This window comes from Penaeus japonicus, unplaced genomic scaffold, assembly GCF_977035675.1.
Source record: "Penaeus japonicus unplaced genomic scaffold, GWHDUDI00000001_assembly GWHDUDI00000011, whole genome shotgun sequence".
Taxonomy (NCBI): Eukaryota; Metazoa; Arthropoda; class Malacostraca; order Decapoda; family Penaeidae; genus Penaeus; species Penaeus japonicus.
The window spans coordinates 34454346-34469345 of record NW_028234413.1 but is presented as its reverse complement, the minus strand read 5'-3'; the positions used below and the strand labels follow the sequence as shown (position 1 = coordinate 34469345).

Genomic DNA, 15000 nt, shown 5'->3' with positions numbered 1-15000 from the left:
AACGACTCGCCTTTCTGAAGCTAACTCGTCCATTCCCCGCAGACCGAGGCTCCGCTGCTAATCAAACCGTACCTGTCGCTCATGACCGAGTCAGAGCTGCATGCGGTCATGACGGGCGGCTTCGCTACCATCGCCGGCTCCGTCCTGGCCGCCTACATCTCCTTCGGCGTCGACCCCGCCCATCTCCTCTCCGCCTCCGTCATGAGCGCCCCCGCCGCCCTCGCCTTCTCCAAGCTTTTCTATCCGGAGACTAAGGTGTCGAGGACGGGCGCCAAGGACATCACTATCAATAAAGGGTAACTGATGATATTGTGAATTTCATTATAAGGATATACGGATATACACGATCATAGGATTACAAGAATTTTATAAGGACATATAAGTTTAAACACTGTTCTTTTGGGTCACTAATGCTGCGCAGATTCTGATATACATGCGTAGATGTATCCTTGCAGATCACTATTTCTCACCCTCCTATAAAAAAAACAAAAAACATAGAACTAACACGACTACTGACACGCGACCTTCCTTCACACAGCGAAGAGGCCAACTGGCTGCACGCCGCCATGATCGGCGTGACGAACGCCATCCCGCTCGTGGCCAACATCGCCGCCAACCTCATCGCCTTCTACGCCTTCATCGCCTTCTGCAACGGCGTCTTCGACTGGACCTGCATGCTGGCCGGGGCTGAGCAGGGCGCGTGCTCTCTGGAGGTAAGGACAGGCCGATGCGCTCCACGTGTAACCAATCGCTTTGGTTCTAATCTTTTATTGGAAATTATTTATATGTTGATTCGTGAAGTTCCAGATGTTCCAGGCCTACACTTCCCACTTCTCTTATATTTCCTGTTATCACTCTCTTATCACTATATTGATGAATGGATGGATTAACTGGACTGTTTGGTCGGTCAAACCCCACACTGTAAATATTACTTATTCCCTCGGCTGCCCAGCCAGATATGAGAGGGGTGGGAGGAAGAAAGCGAGAACAAGCTTTTTGTCTCTTGGTTATCAAAATAATTTTAAATTACAACTTAAACACCAACTAGCTAATATCAACCTCAGTAACTCTGAAACCTAACTAGCACCAACCTCAGTGCTAACCCTTTCGGTTTCCTCCACCACACAGTCCCTGTTCGGGAGGATCTTCATGCCCCTGGCGTGGGTGATGGGCGTGGACTGGGCGGAGTGCGAGAAGGTGGGCGAGCTCATCGGAATCAAGTCCATCGCGAACGAGTTCCTTGCTTACCAGAGGCTCTCTGAGATGAAGAAGAACGGAGATCTATCGGTGAGACTATTGCTTAAGCTCTATTTAGTACGAACTATGAATGATAAGGTGTGATTTCATAAGGCAAGGTGTGCAATTTACGTTTCCATTAGTAATGATCGTTGACGATGACCGTTCACTCGAAATGGCAATAATTGTTCTTGTCTCGTTGAATCATTCATTTCCACTCACATCTCTTCTGACAAAGACCATAAATCTTAACATCTGTAAAATCCACCTGATGTCACTGTTTTCGGATCGTTGGAATTTCACAAACGCCCGAATTCCTTCCCAGAGACGCGCTGAGATCATCGCCACGTACGCCCTGTGCGGCTTCAGTAACCTCAGCTCCATCGGCATCAACCTGGGCGGCTTCAGCGCCATGGCCCCCGACAGGAAGGCAGACCTGGCCAGGGTGGTCGTGAGGGCCATGATCGCTGGAAGCGCGGCCTGCTTCCTTACTGCCTGCGTAGCCGGTATGTGCCTTGCAGGGGCTGCGAAGCCTTGTTCCTCGCAACGGCTTTGTATTCAGCTAATTTGTTCAAATATATGATTCTAATGTTAGTAGCTTACATGTCTGAGCTATAGAAACTTATAGCTATGTGTCTATGTGACTATCGAAAAAGATGATGCTACACCTAATTTCCGAACTAACACATCACGCCTTCCTTCCTTCCTTCCCAGGCACTTTGCTGAGCGACGACCTGGACGTCGCCCCGGCATTGGCGGCGGCCGTCAACGGGACACAGGCGACATTTACGTAATTTAAGATGTTGGGCCTCTTTTTACCACAGGAGAGATGGCGTTATGTAGTGTGCATCATAGAAGTGCCTTTAATATTAGCAATATCTGTACAGAGGATTATATTTATGTGAATATTCTAGCGGTGCATATAGAAAAAAGAATTTCAGAAAGGGTCTCTGCAGAATCTAGACATAAAGAATCCACGAAATTGCGTTAGGAATGAACGAAAAATCTTATTAATAAGCTATTCGGACGCAAGAACTTTTAAAATCAGAATATGATTATTTTAATCGTTATCGTCACATGGTTGCTAGTTTAATAGCAACACAAGGAAAAAAGTTTTATTTTCACGTATAGATCGACAACATAAGAAATTTAGTTTAGGAATAGTGTTTTTTTCACATTTTGGCTTCAGACAATTAGGAAAAAAGAATTGTGATTTGTACATATGTATATTTTCTATACCAATCACCTGAAGATTCAGTTTTACACATTCCAATCCACACATTCCAGTAAATGTACTTTAGAATTATATTTTTAACGCGTGTATTTTTCTACGATTATATTCAGAAACTATATATTTTAGATGTTAGCTTTTATTTCCTGTATATATTTCGAAAATACCAGTCTGTATAACGTACTCGACGAGTGATATTTTTAATGAGAGAGAAGTTTTAATATTCAGTATGGAACTAATATTTGATAAACATTTTTTTTTCTTTTTTTTGTAAAGCTGTTACCGGTGTATATTTAAGAGAGTGTCTATATATATATTTAAATCAAGTTGTCGTTATGGCCGTTACGTCATATCTTTTAATATAATCAAAGATATTGATTTCTGATCAGTTTCTTGTATTCTAACGTTGCCAGTCTTTGTTTTTCTCTTTGTTTCATTTCATATGTTTCTTCTGCTTTTATTTTCTGTTTCTTCTCCGTCCAGATGTGTATCTGTGTTATGTTTTGTATATAATGCACAGCATAAGCACTTGATATGTAAATGCAATTGGTACACATCATCTTTAATTTTCCACCAACGAACATATTACAAATGTACCATATACAATTGTACACAGTGTAAGCTCTTGACCGTAAGATATTTTTCGTGTACTTGTAACGTGTGAATTCCATTAGATTTCAGTAAAGACAATGAATGCTGAAATTGGCTGAAGTGAATTGAAGCAAAGTTTGGATGAAAAATGGACCAAATGCACGAATATACGACTTTAACCTTCTGGATATGTTTGAATTTGAATTCTAAAAGTCCTAAATTGTGCATGTGGTCTTTTGGTGAATTATTTTTATCAGTTTCTTGGTTGTGACTTTTAGAAATATTATAAATGTTATATTTATACACTGATGATCTATGAATAAAACCTATCTTCACTGATAACTGTTTTCAGATATTAACCTTGTATTATGATACTGAGTGGATTTGTTTTCAAGAAACGGCTTAAATGTATTCGACATTTCATAAAACACCCGAATATTGGCAAGGTAAAATTATAAGAAATGTGGAAAATGTTTTTATTTTCTTATTTTTTATTACAATGTACCCTTGTAGGAAGCATGATGTTATGAAGTGTGAAAAGGCCTTTAGACAGATAAGAATTTATCTCTAAAAGTTAAATATGTAATGAATGTTAAGTTCTAAGCCTTATGAGAAAGATATATGTGATATCTATCATTTCACACTGGCATAGTGATATTAATGACAGTAACATGGAAATAGAAGTATAATAACTGATGATGATAATAATTACAATAATACGTCACGCTATATGTTATAGAAATAGCACGAGATATGAACTAAAATAACTTTTATAGCTTCCCATTTGAAACCATAAGAAATTCAATGTACCGAGTTGCCTTAGAAATTCATAATCATTATCATTTCCATATATACAAGAACCAGGCTGGCTGGCTATCTCGTGTACAAAAATTGTTTTGACTTTAACCACACAAAACTGTTCCGTCCGGTTCAGCTCTCCGGGAGGTCGCTGATAAGTGTCCCTGTGGAAGGAAATAACACGAATTATTTTGCTGGTTAGGTTGTCATATGTAATCGAAGTATCAAGATTTTACGTATTCGCACTCACACACTCACTCACTCACTCACTCACTCACACACTCACACACACTCACTCACTCACTCTCGCTCGAACGCACACGTACACACAGACACACAAATACAAACAAAAGATGTTTATTAGTAAGAGTATTTTTTTTTTTCCTAATGATGTATTTTTTTCTCACTCGTATCCACAGGAAAAGGTGTTTAAGGTAGAAATATTTTTTTTTCCCATTTTTCTGACTTGATTTTAGCCCTCTCTTCATGACTATAGTGCAACTGAATAGAATTTAACCATCTTCTTGCTTAGCAATTGTTATATATGGAAATAAAGGTTTAAATTGTTTTATTAGAAATTAGATCAAAACAATAATGAGTTCCGCGACTGCCGAGATTAAGTGACGTGCAGCTGATCGTTTTTTGCCTTTATCAACACGAAACTTTACTATAAAGATAACATCAGATAACAGCTGAATATATATATATATATATATATATATATATATATATATATATATATATATATATATATATATATATATACATACACATATATACACACACACACACACACGCACACACATACACACACACACACACACACACACACACACACACACACACACACACATATATATATATATATATATATATATATATATATATATATATATATATATATATATATAATGCCAAGATAGGAATAAGGGAAGATGGAGAAACCTCGAATGGGAAACATGGTATAGGCACCGGAAATGAGAGAGGGCAAAGGCTGGTAGAATTCGCTGAAGCTCGATCCCTTAAAATTATGAATACATTCTTCGAAAAGAGACCCGGGAGGATTTGAACATGGAAATCACCATCTGGCATTAAAAACGAAATTGACTTCATAATCACCAATAGGTGCGACATTGTACAAGACAACCGTTATCAATAAAGTAAATGTCGGTAGCGACCATAGACTGGTCAGAAGTAGAGTAAAATTACAGCTAAGAAGGGAACGAAATAAGCTCATACAGAAGCCTCTCGTTAATCTAATCAACATTAAGAATAGGGCGACGGAATTCAGTATCAACATCCGAAACAAATACTCAGCTCTCGAAGATCTTGACATAGACCAAATGAACGACCAATTCAGTGAGATATTAACGGAAGCTGCACTTGAAATAGGGGGTAAAGACGAAAAAGAAAAGTTCAGTAAGCTTTCGGTGGAGACAAAAGAGCTTATGAAACAGCGTAGGGACATGAAAATAACATCAATCAGAGACAAGATAGAATCAGCAGAGCTGACTAAGACGATAAACAAGAAGAAAGAGGATGTACACAAATTTAACATCCGAAAAATAAACGAAGCTCTGCTTGCCGGCACCAGCCTTAAAGCAACAAAGAGGCTCGGAATAGGGAAAAACTAAATGTATGCAGTAAAGAAACCCAACGGAGAGGTGACATACAATAAAAGTGAAATTATCAAAGTAATAGAAGACTTCTATCGCGACTTATACCACTCAAGCGATCAACCACATACGGAGACAAACACAACAATTGGAAACGTTCCAAACTGTTCACAAAAATCATCACAGGCCGTATCACCAACACATCCGCAGCGGATTCTCAACTACAGACCATATCCACACACTAGCTCAAGTAAAAGAGAAAACAAATGAATATAGGAAGCCCCTGTGTATGGCATTCGTAGATTATGAAAAGGTATTCGATTCGGTACAGATATCTGCAGTACTAGATGCAATTCGTAAACAAGGAGTAGAGGAAATATACTGCAGATTATCAGAGGATATATATAGAGATGGTACAGCGACCATCAAAATCCACGCAGAAACCAATAAAATACCAATAAAAAAGGGTGTTAGGCAAGGCGACACCATCTCACCGAAGCTGTTTACAGCTTGCTTGGAGGAAATATTCAAGAAGTTAGATTGGAAGGAGAGGAGGATTAAAATAGGGAACGAGTACTTAAGCAATCTAAGATTTGCAGATGACATTGTTCTTTTCGGCGAGTCAGCAGATGAATTACAATGATTAATAAGTGATTTAAATAGGGAAAGCCTGAAGATTGGTCTTAAAATGAACATGAAAAAGACTAAAGTCATGTTCAACAGTCGAACCCCAGTTAAGCAAATACAAATACAGGGCGAGGTACTAGAAGCAGTTAACGAGTATGTATACCTAGGGCAACTCATCCAGTCGAGTACATCCTGCGAAGCCGAGATAAAACGGCAAATCAGGCTAGGTTGGAGTGCCTTCGGTACACATAGTAATATATTACGAGGTCGTCTGCCACTATGTCTAAAGAGAAAGATTTTTGACCAATGTGTCCTCCCCGTCATGACATATGGATCAGAGACATAGACTACGACCAAGGCACTCGAGAGGAAATTAGTAAGCGCCCAAAGAGGAATGGAAAGGCTTATGCTAGGAGTTAGCTTAAGAGACAAGAAAAGAGCCACATGGATCAGGCAGCAAACAAAAGTAGAGGATATACTCAAGAGCATCAAGAAGAAAAAGTGGCAGTGGGCTGGACATATATATCGGAGACAGGACAACAGGTGGACAAAGAAAACAACAGAATGGGTAATACACGACACAAAGAGACCAAGGGCAAGACCAATGACTAGATGGCGGGATGAAATAGCGAAATTCGCAGGATTAAACTGGAATCAGAGGACACAAGACCGGAATGACTGGAAAAGATTGAGAGAGGCCTATGTCCTGCAATGGAATGATACAGGCTGATGAGGATGATATATATATATACTGTATACATATATACATACATACATATATATATATATATATATACATATATATATATACCATAGGTTTCGTACCTGCCACACAAGCTGTGAGGAAACAGGCAGCGCTTCCGGCAATCATGGCCCTGACGACGACGCTGGCCAGGTCTGCCTTCCTGTCGGGGGCCATGGCGCCGAAGCCGCCCAGGTTGATGCCGATGGAACTGATGTTGCTGAAGCCACACAGGGCGTACGTGGCGATGATCTCTGCACGTTTCTGAATAAGGAAGGTTCAGATTCAATAGTAGAGTTGCTGTACTGTAAAGTGTACTGCTGAAGCGGCATAAACACTTCATTGTGTGGAATATTTTGCATCAAAATACACAGGGTACCTTGCAATCAAATGAGAGTCGTCATGGCAAAAAACAAAATCACAAATATCTACCCCTTTTCGAAACCAGAACTCTATTCCTCTCCGCGTTAAAACTATGCACACATGAATTATTCTAAACACTTCTATTCGAAGAGGTCTCTCATTCCAGACAGTGGTAAATCTGTGCCTTTCGTTTACCCACTGTGTCTCTAGCCGTCCGTACATAACAAGACAAGAGGTCCGGCTGAGTGTCTTACCGAGAGCTCTCCGGCCTCGAGCATCTCCGCCAGCCGCCCGTACGCCACGAACTCGTTTACGATGGTCTTCAGCGCCACCAGCTCGCCCACCTTGTGACACTCCGACCACTGCACGCCCATCACCCACGCCAGCGGCTTGAAAATCCAGCCGAACAACGACTGAGGGAGGGACAAAAAAGAGTTGATTTCTCCTTGCCTACATTGCTGGTGTCTTTTTCTTGGCATCGTAGTGTGTCTGTAAGAGTGAATGCTTCTTCTTTTGAGTGCGTGTATTTATCTTACCTCGAGGGAGCACACGCCCTCCTCGGCGCCCGCCAGCACACAGGTCCAGTCGAAGACGTGGCTGCAGAGGGCGATGAAGGCGTAGAAGGCGATGAGGTTGGCGGCGATGTTGGCCACGAGCGGGATGGCGTTCGTCACGCCCACCATGGCGGCGTGCAGCCAGTTGGACTCCGTCCTGCGTGGAAAGGGCGGGACTCAGGAATGCGCATACTTATTTAATTTTTGTTTCCAATCGACAAATGCAGAACTACGAGCATGAAATATCTATCCAGACGTTAATGAAAAGTCTTCTTCCCCCTTTGCAATGTATACCTCTCTCCCTTTCACGCACACACACACGCGCACACACACACACACAGACCAACCCTTTCTCGATTTTGATATCGCTGGTCGTCGTCCTCGACACCTCAGTCTCCGGATAGAAGAGCTTGGCGTAGGCGAGGGCGGCGGGGGCGCTCATGACGGAGGCAGAGATGAGGTGGGCGGGGTCGACGCCGAAAGAGATGTAGGCGGCCAGGACGGAGCCGGCGATGGTAGCGAAGCCGCCCGTCATGACCGCATGCAGTTCCGACTTGGTCATGAGGGGCAGGTACGGCTTGATCAGCAGGGGGGCCTCGGTCTGGGGGAGGGGAGAAGGTTGGTGCAAAGGCAGGTTAGATTGTGGTATATGGAATAGGTACAATCACTAAATTTAAGCTTGGTCACTTCACAGCCACTCTGCAACCATCGATGTGTACAGATTTCCAATTGATAATCCTCTTACTGACGTCCGTCGCTGTTGGATACATGGGAATAGTCAGGATGTGCTTTAACTACCCGGAGCCTTCTTTTTTGCGCGTGTATTCAAGTTGATGTATCCTATGATGTATCCTAGAAAAGGATACGATATGTAGAATAAACCATTCTTGGTGGTGGCAAGAAGGTCACAACGCGACCCACCTGTCCGAGGAAGATGTTGGCAGCAGCGTTGACACTCTCGCAGGCGGTGGTGCCAACGGTGACCTGTAGGATCCAGCCTAACTTGGTGACGATCCATTGCATGACACCCAAGTAGTATAGGATTTGAACACAGAAGCTGAAGAACAAGATCACAGACAGCACCTGCAGGAAGAGGAGGTTGGTGAGTATCCATGGTGAGGCCCTTGTGTCTTTTGACGACAAAAGTGGTGAATCGAGTGCTTGTTTCATCAACAAATATCCTTAACTGGCTGAAATGTATATGTCAGTAATCACCTTTGCATTCATCTAGCAGGTAGAGAGAGTGAGAGAGAGAGAGAAAGAGAGAGAGAGAGAAAGAGAGAGAGAGAGAAAGAGAGAGAAAGAGTACCCCAATACCCCGTACCGAAAAGGCGAAGATTCCCATATCAGACACGAGCGTTCCGAACACAAAGCTCGAGCCCTCGTCAGTGAAGGCGAGGAACGTGGTCACTTTCCCGGCCACGCATTGAAACACGGCGCGCCCGACGGACCAGCGGAGGATCAACAGGCCGAGTAGGAACTGCAGCGCCATTCCCCACGCTACGTGACGCCACCGAATCTGCGGACAGGAACGACGACTCAGATGACGTGCTCAGTATCTGTGTGTGTGTGTGCGTGTGGTGGTTGTTTGTGGTGGTGGTGTGTGTGTGTGTCTTTTCTGCATTACCTTACAAAACTGAGATTTGACCAACCTTACGTGGTGCTGCGGAGAACAGGAAGCCCAGAAGCAGCAAGACGACCATTCCAAGGAGACTCTGCAGTCGTATCTGGTCGTCCCAGGAGTCGATCACCACCACGACGACGATCAACGCAGCCACCAATAGGCACCCAATCAGACTTGCATACCTAAACACGAAAAAATAAAATGTTTGATTGATTCATAAAGAAATAATATATATAATGCATTGGCGAATGGGATTACATCTCGTTGACATCTGCTTCATCTTATGAGGTGCTTCGCATTGATATGCTTCTTTTCTTTTTGAGCGAGAAGAAATTTGGGAAGCAGTAATAACATCAATATTAGGTACAACTCTGATAGCCTATGGCCACAAGAGGAAGCATAATAGAGTCCTTTTCCTTAAATAGCCTACTTCAGGACGAGAGGAAATACGTAGCAATGACATAAGAAGAGCAATTTATATCCGAACAGATCAGAATCCTGCCTTAACTGAGTAAACTCAGTAATCCTACAGCGGTAGAGGCATAGAGGACTTTCGAGAAGGGAAAGGATAAGCCATATATGTGGAGCAGATACTTCGCCCGGGCTGTGGACTCTATGGCGAGCCCGGCCTGTTCCAACGAGCATTGACTCTAAAGTCTGAGCTTGGTCCTTACCCAGCGTGGTGCCTAACCACAGCAGTAATCACCAGGCGACAGTGGAAACTCACGAGCTTGGACGGAGCTCGATCTGCCGACCTCGGGAATGTGAGGCCGGCGTGCTAACACTTTCGAGAAGGATAAGGATAAGCTAGATTTGCGGAGCAGAAGCATCGCTGGCCTGATATACAGTGAGGCGAGCTCACGGGTGTCTGCGCGTGCTGACACATGAGAGAGTGCGAATAAGTGTTAACTCGACATGAGCTTGATCCTTACCGCCAGGCGACAGTGGAAACTCACGACCTTGGACTAGAGAAATTTATTTGAATGCTTTATTTATTTGGACAGCTGACTCGCCAGTGCTGGAAAATACTCAGAATAGTTGACTTTCATGGGCATTCTTACTCACCGACTATGTACGATGGGGCTGAGTTTTCGACTGCACGGTTTGGCGACGGCTTCTGTGAATTTCTTGCCTAACTGTGGCTTAAGTACCTGCAGTAAATATAACGTGGTCTGCCATTAGCTTTTGCATGTAGTTGTGGCTGTCTTCAACTGCGCATGAACATTTTCGCATGTGAAATGTGGACACGGAGTCTGCTGCAATAACAACATTCAGTTTGAATGAGTATTGTGTCTTCAAAACTTGCAATACTCAATAAATTAACTTATAATCCAGGTTAACATAAAAACAAGACGGAAATGCAGTTATGCACAGACACATATGAACAGAGTAATAAGAATGCATAAATTACCAAAATAACACACGAAATAACTTCAAGGCATTCACAAACAAAAACAAATACCTTTTAAAAAATATATAGAAACAACCATACAAACAGTCGGTCCAAAAGTACATGTGTACAGACAAAAACCGCGCAAACGCTAGCACAAACAACGCCCGTAGCATTGATACCAAGACGTAATTTAGTACATACCTGGAAATACAGGAGTCCTATTCCTGCAAGTATCGTAAGGATGATGAGGAAACCATCAGCGTCGCACCAGTAATCCGTGTCCTGCAAGTATCATTGTTGCAATTATAAACATGGTGTCACATCCTAACAAATATTAAGGGATGACCGGAAAATGACCCCAAACATTTGACGAAACATATTTGCTAAAATTCTTTGTGACATGGATAAATGTTTTGGGTAAAAATGTTTCCTGAAACCAATAAAACAATCAGGTAACCATTGGCTTGGGGTTGTGGCATCATATACCATGTGACATTGGTATTATGTTAACGACGAAGAAATGCGAAATTTACTTCGTCAGCTCGAAAACGGGTGAGTGAGCGACTATTCGTGGTCTAGAGTCGCTTAGATTTTTTTTTTACCACGCCCTACCTACGATGCTATTTACAATTTCAAAGATTCACACAAATGTAAAAATTCGAATGTCCTTGCACCATTTAGCTGCAACGGACAGGAGCTAAAACGAAAATTAATACTCTGAAATCCTTTGATTAAATGGTGTATGGGTAAAAATATATAAATTAAATTGTCAACAAAACTATATCTTACAGATTTTCTTCATGTCTATGTTGTATGTGTAGTGACAATGGTCTATTCATAAATTTAGTGAAAATAAAAATATAAAAGGAATCACTAATATGGCATATATTACACTATAGTTACATTTGGGTACGATGCACTCAAATGTTTGCTTTAGTCTATTAGCAATTCACATGGGTATGGAGTACCTAAATACGGCATCCTGCATATAAAATGGGCGGGAGATAGAGCGACACGATTTTCTTATTGAAGGATTAGGTTTACATTGAAGAATATAGAATATGGGATCACTGGCCAAGTGAAACAACACGTGACCAAAATGACGTCACTATTGTCGAATATATTATACCCATGTTTAGATCTCTAGGGTTGAATAGAAATGAAGTAATATAAACTGTAATAAATCAATAAATTTACACTATAATACATGATACAAGAATAACTAAGACAGAGTAGGATCGTCAGAAATAATATGAGTCATCATCGCCAGGTCGTACCCAATGGGGGTCGTAGACGATTTCACAAGAACTGATCCAGCTTTGCCAACAGCCAGCTTCCTACGTCATTGATATATAAAAAAAATACAATATGAGAAATAAGGGTAAAATATAACTTATAACCAAGTCAATATACTAGCAACCGGGTGAATAAAAGAATACCATCAGTCTACCAAACTTGTCTTTTACATGTCAGGGAATTATGAAGGCAGATTGCAGAACTCAGGCTTCCTAACTAACAGCAATATTACTGATAACAAAAATGAAATTAGCATCAATGATAAGGGTCGTAAGGGAAAAAAACTACCATATTAAGACGATAAGATATTATCAAAGCCTTTTGGGCGAAGAGTGATGTTTCCTACCCTCCATCAAGATAAAATATTAACCACGTTTCTAAATGTAAAATAAATGTAACCGAAATCACTGAAACATCCTTATTAAATAATGAAACTTTTATCTAGCGTTTACCTCAAAGATGGAGGTTAATCAACTTCATGGAACTTATTATTCGACTCAAAAGAATAATATTATTGACATGAATATGTTTTGCTTCATAGTAATTCAGTGATCTGGATTTTTTGTAGAAAGTATGATCTAGTATTTATAGCAATTGATACTGTCATAATCGTAATGTGTCATGGCATCTTGATCGTAGGTAACTATATATTCGGTCTCATGGTACGCTACGTCTTATCTCATGAAACCGAGCATTAAACCTCCCTCCATAAACTATATTTAAAAGATACGGAACGCCACAGTTTATCATCTTTACCAATCGCAGATCTAGCAGCGTGGGGCAGTTGCTGAGGAAAACAAAAGACTGACGCCATCTTTGAAAAGTCCTTGCCCAGCTAACCCTACCAAACCTGTTCCCTGTTAGGTTACTTTACGTCTACCACCCAAATATTCGCAAAATGATTCTTTAGAATAAAGATCGATCTTTTTATATTAAAGAATTTGAAATATCTATCAAATAAAAAATCTCAACAAAGTAAAGCTACCATTTTAAGAGCAGTTCTTGAGATTCATTTCGTCCTAAATATGGCGCCCCTATTAACTACCACTTATATCAAAGTACCAAACCAAAACAACATCGTAACACAACACATATCGTGTTCACAAGTCTCTAAAATCCTGTTATCTCTGTCAATTACCTCGATTCCTGTTTTGATAAGCAAGACGGCCACGAAGTAGAGTAGGTATCCTCCGCCTAAGACGATAGTCAGCGGTATGTATTTATGGGCCAACAATTCCTTAACCTGAGGGAGAAAACGATGATAACGGAATTAAATTAACGGCGGTGATGGCATTATTGTGTGGCTATTATGGTGGTGGTGATGGTAATGATGAGGATAATTGCAAAGTAGTGAGAGTTGTATTAATGATGGTGATGATGAAAATTATTATGTTGATCATTCGCCTAAAGATGTTACGGATATTACTATCACAAACTTTATCGTTGCCATTATCATTATCCTTTATTTCCTATAATTTTGTTATTCCCATAACTATTCGTTTTAGCTAATGAGGAGGAAAAACGACATAACTAAAAGGTAAAATAATTTACGAGAGTCCCTATAAAATGGCGACGAACTTGCCTCTTGAAGAAAGTAAACTAAAATGTCGGAGAAAACTTTAAGAATTAAACAAAGAAAAAGAAAAAAAGTTTCAAAGTTTAGAGATAGATGGGAAGATGTCACTGGGCTGACTAATTTTGATTCTAATTTCGATAATTAAAGAAAAAGACTCAAGATATTATTATGAGTGACGCCAGAAGCGACATTTGGCAATAACGGACGACTTTCCAAGAACTGTCAATTTTTTTTAAATGAAATACCTAACTAAAACAACACGTAGAAGCTGTTAATTAGTTTCATAAATGGAAAAAAGTGTCTATACATCAGTATAAGGTAAGCTAGGATTCTTTGTTACGGCGATAAACAGGATATGATATGACAGGATAATCTACTACCGCGGAATTAAATGGTTCTTTACTGAGGAGATAAGAATATAATAGGATAAGTAAGTTGCCGTGAAGGAATAGCAGGATTCCTTGCCTTGGTGATAAGGTGAGTTTAAGATTGGAAGTGAGGGTAAAGTAACGGATAAGAATTGCCTATGATTCATCTATGCTACAGAGCCCAGTGAAGTAGCCTACTCATGGTTATGAATGCCAAAAATATAGAAAAATCGAAAAAAAATGTATATATACTTATGATAAGAATGAGGATTATCAAAACAGGCAAACTAGTTCGAGCAATGCACTTGAACATCCAAGCACTTGGAGATAAGCACATGTAATTTTAAAAGCATCATATATTTTCATTTTCTTGATCACCTGTCTCCCTCTCCCTCTATCCTCTGCATCCTCTTCAGTCAGACCAGCTGCTCGTCTCTCACTGCATCCATGAATCTCCTTTTAGACTTTCCTCTCTTTCTTCTTTGTTTCTCGTCTCTCTAATCATATGCACGAATTACCTTAACCTCGTCTCCTTTGCCTTATTTCCAAATTGTTGCACATGTGTTGTTCTTCTTATATATTAATTTCTGATTTTTTTCTTCCCCGTTACCCTCTATTTCTGTCTCTTGCCTCTTGGTTGGAGCTACTGTCATCAAACCATACAGTATGGCTGGTCTTACTGCCTTAAAGCATCATATATCATGCATTTAAACATTAACAGACAAACATAAACATGTTTTTATTCTTTCAAATAATGTGATGAATTAACAAAATGAGCATCAAACAGTCACGGGTAGAAACAGGCTACAATATTTCACCATTCAAATATATCACATTACATGAACTAATTACAAGATTAAAACTAATACAATAAATATAATAAGCTGGAAATAAAACACGTACACCATTTTTAAAATCAAATTATAAAGATACTCACAGGCGGTCGGTCATAATAGTCACAAAAATAATAAATACAATGTTATAT

At 40.5% G+C, this 15000-nt stretch overlaps 2 protein-coding genes across 5 annotated transcripts in view; one reads left to right on the top strand and one right to left on the bottom strand.

The window, feature by feature from the left end:
* Positions 1-3394, top strand: part of LOC122260723 (uncharacterized) — a 22133-nt gene extending 18739 nt beyond the window's left edge. For all 4 annotated transcript variants that reach the window (XM_086541998.1, XM_086541997.1, XM_086541999.1 and 1 more), the window contains 5 exons: positions 43-296; positions 539-713; positions 1129-1287; positions 1562-1742; positions 1951-3394. In XM_086541998.1, the coding sequence (XP_086398124.1) occupies positions 43-296; positions 539-713; positions 1129-1287; positions 1562-1742; positions 1951-2030 (849 nt within the window). In that variant the 3' untranslated portion in view covers positions 2031-3394. The remainder of the gene's footprint in view (positions 1-42; positions 297-538; positions 714-1128; positions 1288-1561; positions 1743-1950) is intronic.
* Positions 3395-3522: 128 nt separating this feature from the next.
* LOC122260724 (uncharacterized) overlaps positions 3523-15000 on the bottom strand; it is a 16947-nt gene continuing 5469 nt past the window's right edge. Inside the window, exons 4-14 of the mRNA XM_043028124.2 lie at positions 13210-13314; positions 10977-11057; positions 10448-10533; positions 9411-9564; positions 9083-9277; positions 8680-8841; positions 8106-8359; positions 7741-7915; positions 7459-7617; positions 6925-7105; positions 3523-4020 (exon numbers count right to left, since the gene is read on the bottom strand). Of these exons, the coding sequence (XP_042884058.2) occupies positions 3989-4020; positions 6925-7105; positions 7459-7617; positions 7741-7915; positions 8106-8359; positions 8680-8841; positions 9083-9277; positions 9411-9564; positions 10448-10533; positions 10977-11057; positions 13210-13314 (1584 nt within the window). The 3' untranslated portion in view covers positions 3523-3988. The remainder of the gene's footprint in view (positions 4021-6924; positions 7106-7458; positions 7618-7740; positions 7916-8105; positions 8360-8679; positions 8842-9082; positions 9278-9410; positions 9565-10447; positions 10534-10976; positions 11058-13209; positions 13315-15000) is intronic.